At 42.1% G+C, this 13,219-nt stretch overlaps 1 protein-coding gene across 4 annotated transcripts in view; it reads left to right on the forward strand.

The window, feature by feature from the left end:
* SBF2 (SET binding factor 2) overlaps window positions 1–13,219 on the forward strand; it is a 2,983,421-nt gene that overhangs the window by 2,537,814 nt on the left and 432,388 nt on the right. For 2 of the 4 annotated variants that reach the window (XM_069623660.1, XM_069623661.1), the window contains exon 29: window positions 893–988. The exons of the other annotated variants lie outside the window; for them this stretch is intronic. In XM_069623660.1, coding sequence (XP_069479761.1) covers window positions 893–988 — 96 coding nt within the window. The remainder of the gene's footprint in view (window positions 1–892; window positions 989–13,219) is intronic. 4 annotated transcript variants of the gene reach the window in all.

The raw sequence follows: 13,219 nt of genomic DNA on the forward strand, positions 1-13,219 counted from the left end.
CTCAGAGCCTTGCACAGTATTTCTGGACTACTATGTTCCAAATACATCTAAACCTTCATTCACAATAGCAGAAATTCTTAATATTGTTGATTACGGAAGTGTTCTCCTGGCATTTTTCCACAAATGCACCAGGTTCATCAGCCATTTTCAGACTCTTTGTTGCCTACGTTGGCGGCATACTCCAGGCACCCAAGGCATAGATTTCTGATATCGTATTGCCTCAAGTCTCGTACCTTCGCAATTTCCTTTCCGTAGTAATGCCCTAATTTCAGTTGATGAATTTTGAAAGCAGGCAAATGAGAAACCCCACATGGTTTCTGCAGATTCTTCTCCCATGAGTCCAACCTTGAGAGCAAATGTCCAGTTTGGACATGCTATTTTAAGATTCCTTCTCTTCTGATTGTGTAGAAAGCTGCACCCCTCAGTTACCTTTAAAATACTCTCTTACACCAGGTTGGCAAAGATGGCAGCTTGGAAAAAAGATGAAGGAAAGTTCACCAACCAAGACCGTAAAAACAATCAGCCATTAACTTCATTCCAGTATATCTTGTGTAGGCCTGGTTAGATAGTGTATACACAATTATGGTGAAGCATCCAGGGTAGTGTCGACAGGAGAAACATTGCAATGCTCCCTCGCTTCACTTTAATTTACCTTCACACTAGTTCAGGTAGTAGCCACGTGGTGACACTGCTTCCTACGCATAGGTAACAGGTGTTGTTTGGTAATAAATGTCCTGGAGTTACTACACTAGTGACTAACCTCGCAAATAAGATGTGCATACAAAATGTTAATAATTGTTCAATATATGTTCCATGCATTTATGTTGTTTTGTGTCTTGCTTGTCTAAATGGCTTTTGCATTTCATTTTTTATTTTTTTCCACTAACTCTAGGAAGTGAAAGGAGGGCCTCGAGAATGTCCACAGTGGTAAAACAGGTTGTGCCAGGACAGTTGGATGTGAGTCTGTCCAATAGCTTTTCACGAGGAGGTTAGTAAGACTGGGCACACACCTCAAATATATTCATATAGTATATGTGACCTTAGAATTATCAGTGGAGAACAATGTATAGCTGCAGAGTAGACTTGCTATAACTGTAAAGGAAATCAAAAACTTTTAACAAACGTATTTGATTTGACATTTATGCAGCAATTAAAATAATGCATTGTAATCCCCCCAACAACTGCATTTGAAATATCAAGGTGATGGTTTTATTTCTTGTTTCTGTGTCTAAGACTGGGTGTGAAACTGCTACTTCATGCTGATTCTATGTGGCAGGGCTTGGTTAAAGGGTGGGAGCCATTGCCATGTCAGTGCTACTTCTTTCTCTCTCATGTGGACGGCAAAGACAGTAGCACAGGGCACAATATAATAGACTAGTTAAGAACTGAACTATTGATGGAGGAATTTGATTTTAAGTTGGGGCTGGCTCTGACACTATTAAGTCTTAACATAGGATCCTGATGACATGTTCCCTCCAGATATTACTGTGCAATATCAAACAAAGAACAGCCAGTAATACTAATGATCATGGGTCTAGTCTAGTGGTCCACCAACAGCGCCACCAAAGGCTGTATATTTGCACTTCTGGCAACCTCTGCCATTCTTTCTTTTTAATGTAAGGCAATGAAGTTTGAATCTCTTGCCACTGTGAGGCGACGGTATGAATGGATACATTTTTATTTGCTGAGTAAAGGGGACCAGATAAAATTCCAATCCTGAGAGCAGGGCCAAAGGGAGAGGGTTGGCCTGCTAGGATGGGGAAAAGATCAATTGGAGGGCCAGAGTGAAGGGATTTCATGACGGAAAAGTGCACAGTATAATTTCTGACATGGCACGTTTAGGATCAAGGCTCATGTGACATAATCTCTTAGGTAGTCCAACATGCGTGAGGGAGTTGTATACGGGGTAGTGTTTTATAAAGAATGCACTGGGGAATTCTGCTCTCTTCCTGGAGCAGGAGAACCTGAAACCACATTCCCTTAAAATCCATATTAATACAGATCTGGGTATATATTTCTAGTTTATGTGTGTGTTAGTGTATAGAAAGGACACACACACACATCTCATTGTTGTGCAACATATACCAGTATGTTAAGAAACCAACATATTATAGATTCATGTGTGTGGACCTATACACCACCCACCCACACACTCTGAATCCTGCTAGATCTGGATATTGCTTGAATTCATCCAGCTTTTATGTTCTCTGAATTGTTTCTCTCAGTGAACACATATAACTCCAAGCAAACGCATAAGGTAACAAGAAGGTAGCAATGTTCCTATTAGGTCATTCCTTAATCAGTTTTCTTCCATTATCCTGTACCACTTCGTCTGCAAATGTGTGCCTCTATTCGCCAAGTTTGTGTTCATCCTTTTTTTTTTTCAGTGTGGTCTTCCATTTCCCCCCTTTGAATTGTAGCTTTTGATGTGAATGCTGAATGTTTTCAAATGCAACAATGCTTCCTTTCCATTTCTCACTTTTTATGCCCCACCATTATGTACAGCTGGCCTACAAAACTTAGAAGAATCTCATTGATAAATGTACGGCTTTGCTTTGATGCAGACTCTTAAACGTATGTGCTTGTTTGGACTATAGGAATCTTTGTGCTGCTTAATGATGGTATGGTTTGATAACGCTATTAATTGACTTTGAGTGCAGGGTAAGTGCAATGTGTGTAGCGCATGGTTACATTGCCACTAATCTGTACTGAAATGTGCACTCAGCTACTAAACTCCATACTCAGATAAGGGCCGCAGTAGGTAATTACTCTGTGATAACCAGGTATCAGTTCGACTGCCTAGCACTGTACATAAAATATCCTTTTGTATTATTCTAACATATGATGCCCTATCTGTTTTCTAATGTCTCAACTCTTTTCCACATATATGTATGCACAAGACCGACAACTCCTGACACTGAACCAAGGTTCCCCCCCTGTGGACAATAGCCCTTCAGTGTGCAAACAACCACATCATCACATACCGCCTAGAGAACATTAAAAAGCGAAAAATGAATAGTTACGTCGCACTAGGTTGCCCAAAAACCCGAGAATCTCGTCAACAGGAACGTCGTTTTTTTGCTCCCTATCTTTCGTGCGAGATGCCATTTTGCGGTGTACAGAAGCTTTGAATAACCTTCTACTGCAAAAAAAGAACTTAAAGGGCCTTTGCCTTTTAATGGCTTTATTACTGTTCTGCCTAAATATAGAAAAATGGAAACCATCACAAAACAAAACCTCACCTCATTCTTAATGTAAGGGACTCCAAGAACTGCAATGGATGACAAACACATTCAATTTAAAGGCTTCTGCTCAGTTCACAAAATAATCAATGTTATTGGTCTTCCATGCTTAACACTTTGCTTATGCTCTCTCTTGTATGCCCACAGGTTGCCGCTGGCAAAAGTAGTAACCTCTGTAGCTCCTCATGAGGCATAATGGTCCCTTAACGGGCCGATGGCATAAGATTGTACCCAGTGATAAGCCCCTGCCACACAACGTGGATGTAGTGGTATGGACTGGGGACACTACCCACAGTGCCTCTGGGCTAGGCAACACTTTGCAGGGGGCGGCATTGGCCTCTTTGGTCACCGCACCCTTTGCTGTAAATGATGGGCAGTGCATTGGAAAAATGGTATTGTATAAGGTAATATAGCTTAGTTTTAATGTTTATCTTTTAAAATACTATTTTTGTTGTCTTTTTGTGCTTCATTTGTATTTTCTGATCGTCCACCTGAAAGTATTTGTCCCTTTCTAATTCTTTCTCTCTTTATTTCATTTCAAACAGGATTAGGTCTCACAAGTTATCCTTAATTCCTTATATTGAGTATTTCATTTGTAAATAATAGTGATTCCAACTCAAGGTTGGGGAACTTTGTTTTCAAAAAGCCTTTTCATATATACCCAATTCTGGAATTTTCCAAACAATAATGGCAGTTGTCCTCTATTACTTGCAATATCTCTTTAGTTGTTAAGTTGGTTAAATTCTGTTTCCAACAAGTGTTCATTGCCTTAACAATATCTTAATTTGTGAAACTGTTGGTCTGCAAGTTTAGAGTTAAGAAGATGTTGGTGCCTTTCTAGGCAGGAGATTTAGTCATAGAATTAAAAACCTTGCATCTGGACCCTAAGGCTCTGTATTTCTTGTGCATTACAAAGGTTGCATCTGGCCCCCAGGGCCATGTCATTCTTTTGCTTTGAAAACTTAACATCTGTTCCAAACACTTTTGCATCTGGCCCCTAAGGCCTTGTATTTATTGTGCAGAGACAATGTTCAACATGGCCCCCTAAGGGCGTGTATTTCTTGTGATTTTAAAACGTTACATCTGTCCCAAGTACTTTTTCCCATGCAGCTTCTGGCCATTGACCTCGGTGTCCCCTAGTAGGTTTCTTCACCTCCTCCTGTAAGAGCCTCCTTGCCCTAGCCCCCTGATCTGCATTGTACCTGTCCTTGGTGAGTGCATCTAGCTCTAACGTTTTTCCCACATTTTCTTCATATGACTACTACTAGATTCCAAACATGCTCTAACTGTTTTGTTATCACAATAATTGGGACTATAGTACTAAAGGGGAAAAAAGTTTAAGAAACAAACGATGCTTGAGCAACCCAAATATTCCATGGAAGCTATTGGTCACTTAACTCGAAAGTATAGTTGATGGGCCTTTTATTATTTACCAACCTCTTACCAAAGTGTATTACCATTCCTAAATGCTTTTTGGCTACCTGGAATTCAAGCCATATAAACAGCATCTCTCTCCTACTCTCTCCTTTCTCTCGTACTGTCTCCTACTCTGTGTCAGAGACTTCTTGAACAACCAACACTCTCCTTTTGTTTCTACACACTACAGCAAAATGCCCTCTACTTCTGCATGCCGTGCATATTTTGTCGATGGCTGTACAATTTCCGGATGAAGCATAATGTCCTATTCTACCACACCTAAAACATCTATCTCTCTCTCTCGCTTCTGCCGATCAGTATGTACTCTTCTTAAAACCTTTCTTCTTTTCTCTAAGCACATTACTATCCCGATCTCTGCTCTTGGACCCAGTCTCGTTATATCCTTCTACTTCTTTCTCACTGTTAATCTTTCTTTTTATTAACTAGTGCCACACAAGCTTGATCATTCACCTCTTCATCCTTGTCATCTCATGATTGCTGTACTTGGTTCTTCTTTTCTTTTATCTCTTTCGCGCATCCCTACGTGTGCTCTATTCGTTTAGCAATTTCCAGAGCTGGCTTTTGAGATGGATCTCCCTTATCCTTAATCCATCGTGTATTGCTGAGTCTTTAGTGTGTATTATTATCTGATGACGTATTCATTCTTCTGTTATTCCTGCACCAAACTTGCAAGTGAGTGCCAGTTTCTTCAGAGATGACACATATTCCTCTGCTGTTTCCTCTTCCTTTTGCATCCTTGTATAAAAATTAAACCTGTTGATGGCAACATTTGTCTTTGGTGCATAATTGTCGAGTTGCCTTATTACACACTCATGTGCATCAATATCTCCAGCATCTAAATCTGTTAGCACAGGTAGTTCCCTATACTTGTGCTGACCGTCTTGGCCAAGAGCATGTAAAAGGAGTAGCTTCTTTTTTTCAGCTGAGAGTCCTTAATGTTGAACAGTTTTAATGTAGTTGCGCTAATATGCTGCTCTCTGGCCTGCATTACGTAGAAAGCTCTCTGGCGGATGCACTGTTATGCCTTGCATAGCCATGTCTCAATTTTTCCTTTCTTTTTAGTAATCCTCCTTGTATTACCTTTTTTATTTCTTGCTCCACAAATTGGCCTTATTATATCAATATTTGGTGTAGATATAAGATTATTTTTTAAAAATGTAATTTCTTTTTTTCTTTGTACTGTGACCAGGAAGAGTTGCTACTTGTTTCTTTCCTCCGGAGAAATTTGGCCAATTCTAAATGGCTGTGCGTCACATGACGCTGCTGTGGCCTTTCCTCTAATGCCAAGCAACTGAATAGTGTGTGCGCAACACTAGATATTAAAAGGACACGCTGTCTTTCCTGCCTCTCAACAAAGAGCAGGCTTTTCCTTTGCTGTGCCGCGTTTTAAATCAATTTATTTCCATACCTGGTATTCGCATATGCTGTATAGTACTTTACACAAATGCTGTTATGCACGGGCAGCATAGTCACATGATGTGGGTCTGCTTCGCTGGCACTCGTCACCAAAAGAAGAGTTCAACTACCACACGGAGACTGTGAGTAGAATTATAATCTATGTTTACAATTTGTTTATTCGCCAGTGACCCGGCACATCATGCTTCTTGACTTTCTTCCCCAGCTCCTTATACCCAACCATCCTCTACCCAAATCCCACATTCCCTCACGTGACAGCACAAGCAACATACCATTGATACCTACTACAAAACATACTGTCAATCACTCTGAACTCCTTAATACTCTCTCTTTTCTTTGGGTTTGTGATCAATCCTACCTGGCACCTCGCCAATTCGGTCTCTCCTGGAACAACTCCCTTCTCTAACTGGTGTTGTTTCACAAGACTGTGTCTTGGGTCCCCTCCTCTATACACTCTACACCTCTGCTATTGGGTCACTAATCGCCTCCTTTGGGTTCTTGTACTAACTCTTCGCAGACGGCATACACATTTTCTTCTCTTTTCCTGAACTCTTCTCTGATCTCTCTATCAAAATATCCAACTGTTACTCTGCCATTAAATATTGGATAGCTTTGAATTCTCTGATGTTAAGTTTTACCAAAACAGAGGTGCTCTTCTTCCCTGCCAAATACTCTCTCTCTCCTCTCTTACCCTGCCTTTCCAGTTCCCACCCGATACTCTCTCACTGTTTTCTTCAGCTTGAAACCTTGTCTCTTTTATGACCCTTCTCTTTCATCTGCAAAACTGCAATGGCGACTCACCTGAACCCTTCTTAACTACTAGGAAAATCAGGCACCACCGTCCTTTCAACACCGCCAAGTATTCTTCACAAAAATGGACTACTGTGCCAGCATCCGGTTTGGTCTCCCCAACTATACTTTCTGTCTTCTCGACAAGATCATTGATATGATATGATAGTTTATTTATATAGCGCCTATACACAATGTGTTTAAAAGCTCTTCAAGGTAAGGGAGGGACCAAGGGAAAATACAATGACCTTACAGGCCATGAACAGTAAGGATGTGAAATTAACTATCATACTCGGCCTGACGACATTTCAGATGTCAAGAGCTAAGGCAGAGTGAGAAGGAAATGGTAACAGACTGGCTACTACCGTCCTAGGCCTGACGACATTTCTGGTAGAGCCAGAGAAAAACAAAAGGTGAGGGAGAGGGGTGCAGAAAGGGAGGGGAGGAACAAAACAAGTGACTATGGTACTAGGCCTGACAACATTTCAGATAGTGCTGGAGGGGCCGGGGGGACAAGTAAGGGGAGGAGACAGACGAGGTTGCTATCATACTAGGTCCAGGGACAATTCTGATAGAGTAAGTGCATAGAAGAAAGTAAGGGGAGGGGAGGAGGGGAGGAGATGGGAAAAGGGAGCAAGGGAGAGGAGGAGAGAACAGAGAGTAAGCAGTCAAAAAGAGTGGAGAAGCAAGAGGGGAGAGCAAATACAATTGCAGAAGTCAGTAGTAACACATAATGTTGCAAGCCAGGATACAAGATGAAGATGGGAACAGCATGATTCAGGGCCACCATGAGTACAAGATGCAAAGGAAGTTCAGCATGAGAGTTGAGAAAGGGTGACGCACCGTGAATCAATGAAGTCCATAAAAGTCATATCCAGCATTGACCACAAGACGGTGATGGTGAAACCAGAATGTATCAGGCCAGGCTCCTGCAGATGTAGGCTGGAGGGGGTGAGGGGAAGCAGGGCAGAAGAATCAGCAAAACAGGCTAAACCTGTGTGCGAGAAGGGGGGGGCACAAGGGAACATCACGGGGGACAAGAGGGAGTGGGGATGCCCTGTGGGAACAGAGGGAGTAAACACATGATGGTGCATGCTTGGTCATTCGTACCGTCTTCTTGGCACACCTAGTTCTTCGTACCGTCACCAGGCTGGACTGGCCGACGATGCAAAACAGGGCAAGATTTATATTTGTTCTCCTGGTTCACAAATATATCAACACTAAGGCACCACCATATATATCCTCCTCAATCCAACGCTACAAGCCTTCTCTTACTGCTGTGTCTCCTCAACTACCATTGTGGCACCTTGCCCTTCCACTCTTTCACTCTTCTTGCTCCGCTTGCATAGAATTCTCTTCCCCTGAACCGGTTTGTTCAAAACCAAACTAAAAGCTAGCTAACATTTTTCCTTTGCCTCTAACCTGCCTCTGTCCCTCCGTTTCTCTGCCTCCGCTCTAACACTTAATCCATCATGGTCACATCCCTAACACAGCTGAATGTACCGCCTACCTGCACTTCAAAAAGTCTAATGTTTACTGTCCTGTATTGTCCCTGGTGACTGTTCCTTTTGCTCCCCTCCTTTACCTAGTCAGAATGTCACTCAAACTCACCCCATTGTGAGAAACTCACTGCTTCCTATCAAATCTGATTTCTTATATATTGTGCAGTCTTTCATGATCAAAAGAGCATTGTTCCTTCCTGTATATAAATAAATAACTTACTTGTATTTTAGTGTATTCTGCAGAGATGTTAAATTCGATAGGATGGTTTTACTATGTTTTTACCATGAATTTTTATCTGTGTGTACTTTTATGGTTGATCAACTGAAATAAAGTTTATGATGATAAATAACTATTGAAAAAATCCCTTCCTATAAATGAGTTCAAAATCTCAGAAAGCTGTTTTTCTGACGGTTTTAACTCCTCTCTGGATACTTCACTCTCCGAAAATGAATCACACCTAAATGCATAATTGACAAGATCCCTAGTATAACTTGCAATGTAACTGACCCCCTTTCCTGGAGATCTAGTCAGATCTTATCCGGACCTCATTAGTGTCCTTACACAGGATTTTGAGTCTAGCAGATATCAACTTGTGGCTTGAACTAGTTGGCCATGTTATTCTCCGTCCCACCGAAATGGCCATGCGCTTGATATAACTGTCATTTAACCTCATCTTAACAGCTACTCGTACACCAGTCCTTATTTTCATCTACTGAACAACTACTGCTTAGGTTTTCTGTCCCTCCTTGACCGGGTCAGATCTCTGACTTGATCACATTGTCTTGTCACTTTCAGAAAGACCAACATCGACACTCTGGCGGGGCATATCTTGTTAATTTGCAACTCCTTATTTAAGGCAGGCAAAATCACCACCTTCTTCAAAGAAGTCTCCGTAAACTCTCCCCCTATATAAAAATGTCTCTAGATTGCAAACACTGAAGCAACTATTGCTTATTTCTAATATCTCTTTACTGAACTAGAAATCTTAGTGGAGCCTATGGATTGCTCTGTGGCATACAATCAGGATTCAATGCTGGCTTTATCTTCACAAGGGAAGGGATCCTGAAAGCTGTAGACTCCAGAAGCCTGTCCATCCATAGCCTAGTTGTCCTCACATCAGCATACATTACTGTGGAACATACCACAGTGCTAGCTACACTTGAGCCATTGCTGGTTTACTGACACTCTTGCGCATTGCATGACTCTGGTGAAACTAGATCATTTACGGGTTACTCACTCTCCTTTCTCCCTATGGGCAGCATATGGATCAACCCTTTGCCTGTGATTATTTAAATCGTACATCAAAACCTGAATGCTCCCTCAGTTTCTAGTTGTACGCAGGTGCCACCCAGATTAATCAATTCAATAAGTTTTATTCGGAAGAAAATTATACATAAACAACAATTACAGAGTCAAATACATAAAACAGTACAAAATTCAATTCAGTAGTTAAAAAAACAATGGCTCAGAGATAAAAAGATTTCATATATGATGCAAATAAAAAGTGCATGTGTGCCGTAGGATTACAATACAAGTAATGTCCACCAGTGAGGTTCTAAAACGGTCACAAGATTTTCAATGTTGGCTCAGATTTTGAGAAATAATTTTAGTTCTCCGATACCAGGCCTTTCTCAAGCAGTCCACCGAACCCCAAGCCACTGGCAGCGTAGCTGCTGAGAGCAAATAACAGAAGGCGGGCCTTGCCTGGGTTATACCTGTAGACCTAAGTCATGACAATGGTGTTTTCCTTCTCAGGTCCATATAAGTTGGGCAGAACAACACAAAATGTAAAAGGTCCTCCACAGGCCACTGACAGCATGGACAAGCTGTAGCCTGTACATTATTGGACCAGCTTTTAGTTCGAGCCCCGAGCCAAAAAGAAACAAATCGGGCTCACGTCAAAGCCCAACGGTATCACAGTGGAGCAAATACGGCTGGATGGCATCTACAGTTGTTAAGACAATATGCCTTCTGTTTGCAGGTATACCCAAAGCACAAGACTCCCTGTTCGACACAAGAATGGCATTAAACAATTGCTTGGACTTCCTTACGGCACATGGAGTCAAAAAAGTTAATGGACATACAAGGCTTGCACAGTTCAACTGGCTGATGCATTTCTGGATATAAGAGAGCAACATGATTTTCTTTGCAACTGGGCTACTCACCAGAGCTCTTATAATCTTATGAGAGAATAGCTTTCGGGTTTGACCATAAAGCCAGCCAATGCGAGATAAGGGCCAATAGCCACTCATCAGCAGTATGCGGGCACCCCAGTTCCAAGTGAGTACCATAGTTCGACAAAGACTGCGGTAGCCCAAGTAGTTTTTTGAAAAAAGTATTCTCAACATTTTCAATGTTTGTGATCTTTTCCATGCCCCACAATGCAGCCCCATAGATAGTTGCTGTTTTGGTTTGTGCTCTATACACTTAAAGAATGAGTTTAATAGGATGCCGTACACAATTATTTTGAAAACAGTACAAGCCCCCAAGAGCCTGTCTCATCCTCAAACATGGTTTGTCGACATGGCCAAACCCCCGCCAATTCTCGGTAAAACAGATTCCCAAATATTCATCTAGTGACCCTGGGTATAGGTTCTCCAGCATTGGATCTTTCATGGATTCACATGCTTAGAATATTCCCCGTCGTCTGACGACGGGGAATATTGTAAGCATGTGAATCCATGAAAGATACCAACGCTGGAGAAATGGAGTTACAGGTAAGAAACTACTCCCTTCTCCACCACTCTGAATCGTACGCATGTTAAGGTGTCTTCCACCCATACTTCTGCAAGCCACGACGGCTGATTTTTTGGAGTTCACTGTCAACTTGCGAGAGGCCATAAATTGAGTGTAGTCATCCACCAGGCATTGTAACGCTATTGGAGTATGAGCGATTATAATCATGTCGTCAGCATAGCCTAGTACTGGAAGTAGAACTCCTCCTACCCTAATATAATGAGTGCCACAACACAACCCTGTTGGACACCCAGAAAGTTCTCAAAAAAGGCTGTGCACTGTTCCTGGTCTCCAAATCTAACACAGGCTGATGTATTTTCGTGTATCACTTGGAGAACTTTAACCAGGTCCTCCGGGCAACCCATGTAGCTGAGCACAGCCCAGAGCATAGCCCTGTCCACTTTATCAAACGCGGTGCTCAGGTCCATGAATGCTAAATACAGTGCTTCACCCCTCAAGTATATAGATGTTGCACCCACCAAATACAAATTCAAAGCCTGGTCCCTAATCCCCAAACCAGGTCGAAAACCATATTGTGTCTCTGAAAGTACCCTTGAATCAGAGATCCACTGTTCAAGCCGTGCTAAAACCGCCCGGCCGAAGATTTTAAATGAAGTATCCAGCAGGGAGATTGGGCTATAGGAGAGGGGACTACCAGGATCACCCTTCTTAAAAATTGGGAAGATTATTGCCTGTCTCCATGTTGCCGGATAGGTGCCCAGTTCCAAAATTACATTAAAACACATGTTCAATAATTGAAGCCCACACGTCCACCTCATTGCAGAAAATATCAGCAGGAATCGCGTTCGGGCCAGGGGCTCGGTTATAAAGTTGCTTATTAATAGCCGCCTCTACCTCTTTTATAGTTAAGTGCATAGATGAACCAGTGGGCCGGTATATCTAATAGGGGGATATGCTTTATATAAAGAGCTTAAGTGGTTAGACCATGCCATCGCACTTACGTTATTCTCTTTATGAGACCTTGTTCTTTTATGGGGGTGGGAGGCCGAATAGCCACAAATTCCCCACATTTTTTGGAGTCTCTTAGTTTTACGGCCTGAATAAGTTCTGCCCATGCCTGTTCTTCTAAATGGCTCTTCCTTTTAGCTAGGACGCCTTTATAGTGAGCCCTAGCACGGATTATCTCCAGTCTTGTACTTTCTTTTGCATGTAAAGTGCCTTTGAGATTCTTCTGTGCTGTCCGACATGCTACATCGAACCAAGTCTGCGGATTAATTCTCCCTGTTTTAAAATCCTTTTGAAAAATATCAGACATGGTATTCCAGATTTTTTGTGACGCCGAAATGATAGTGCTAGGGGAGGAACCGTTTGAGAGGATGATGGTGATTTCCTCTATATTCATTTTACAAACGGTAAAATGTGTCAACTTGGCCCATTTTACTCTGCGTTTACACAAGGGGTTCATTCCAGAGTGAGCCAGTTGGGGGAGATTAACAATTGGAGCCACTGTCAGGTCAGTTCCTAGAACCAGCCGCAGCGCATGATGGTCACTGAATACATTCTTAACCACCTCAAACTCCTTTATTAAGTGCCAATCCTTTACATGAATACAGAATTAATCAATAGTGGAAGTCTCTTGTGTACCCACAAAAGTTGGCTTCCCAGGGCGATCCCCTCCTGCACGGCCATTCAATGAACAAATGCCCCACTCCAGAAACCACTCACAAAACTGCAATCCTCCTGCACACATTCTTTCATCTGCCATTTTAACAGGAGCTACCCCGAATACAAATTCTTCACCCGAATCTATGTTCTCCAACGTACCCCCAGCCCTAATTTCACATTAAAGTCGCCACCCAAGATTAGCAGTGAGTCCTGGCTCCCATTGGCGATGTGAATCAATCAAATCCTTCAGTGCCCCTGGACACCCTTGATTAGTAATGTGTGGGCTGTTATAAAAGTTAACCATAAGTAAGGTGCGGCCAGAGTCTGGGCGTGCAATAATACATTGTATGTTCTGATTTTTGGTTTCTCTCAATGTTAAAGTTAACCTTAAAGAAGCCTTCAACAAAATTGCCAGGCCACCAAAGCATCGACCACGTCTACCTTTCTTAGCTGGGACACACTCTAAACAT

This window comes from Ambystoma mexicanum, chromosome 11 (assembly GCF_040938575.1).
Source record: "Ambystoma mexicanum isolate Mex_15411 chromosome 11, UKY_AmexF1_1, whole genome shotgun sequence".
Classification (NCBI taxonomy): domain Eukaryota; kingdom Metazoa; phylum Chordata; class Amphibia; order Caudata; family Ambystomatidae; genus Ambystoma; species Ambystoma mexicanum.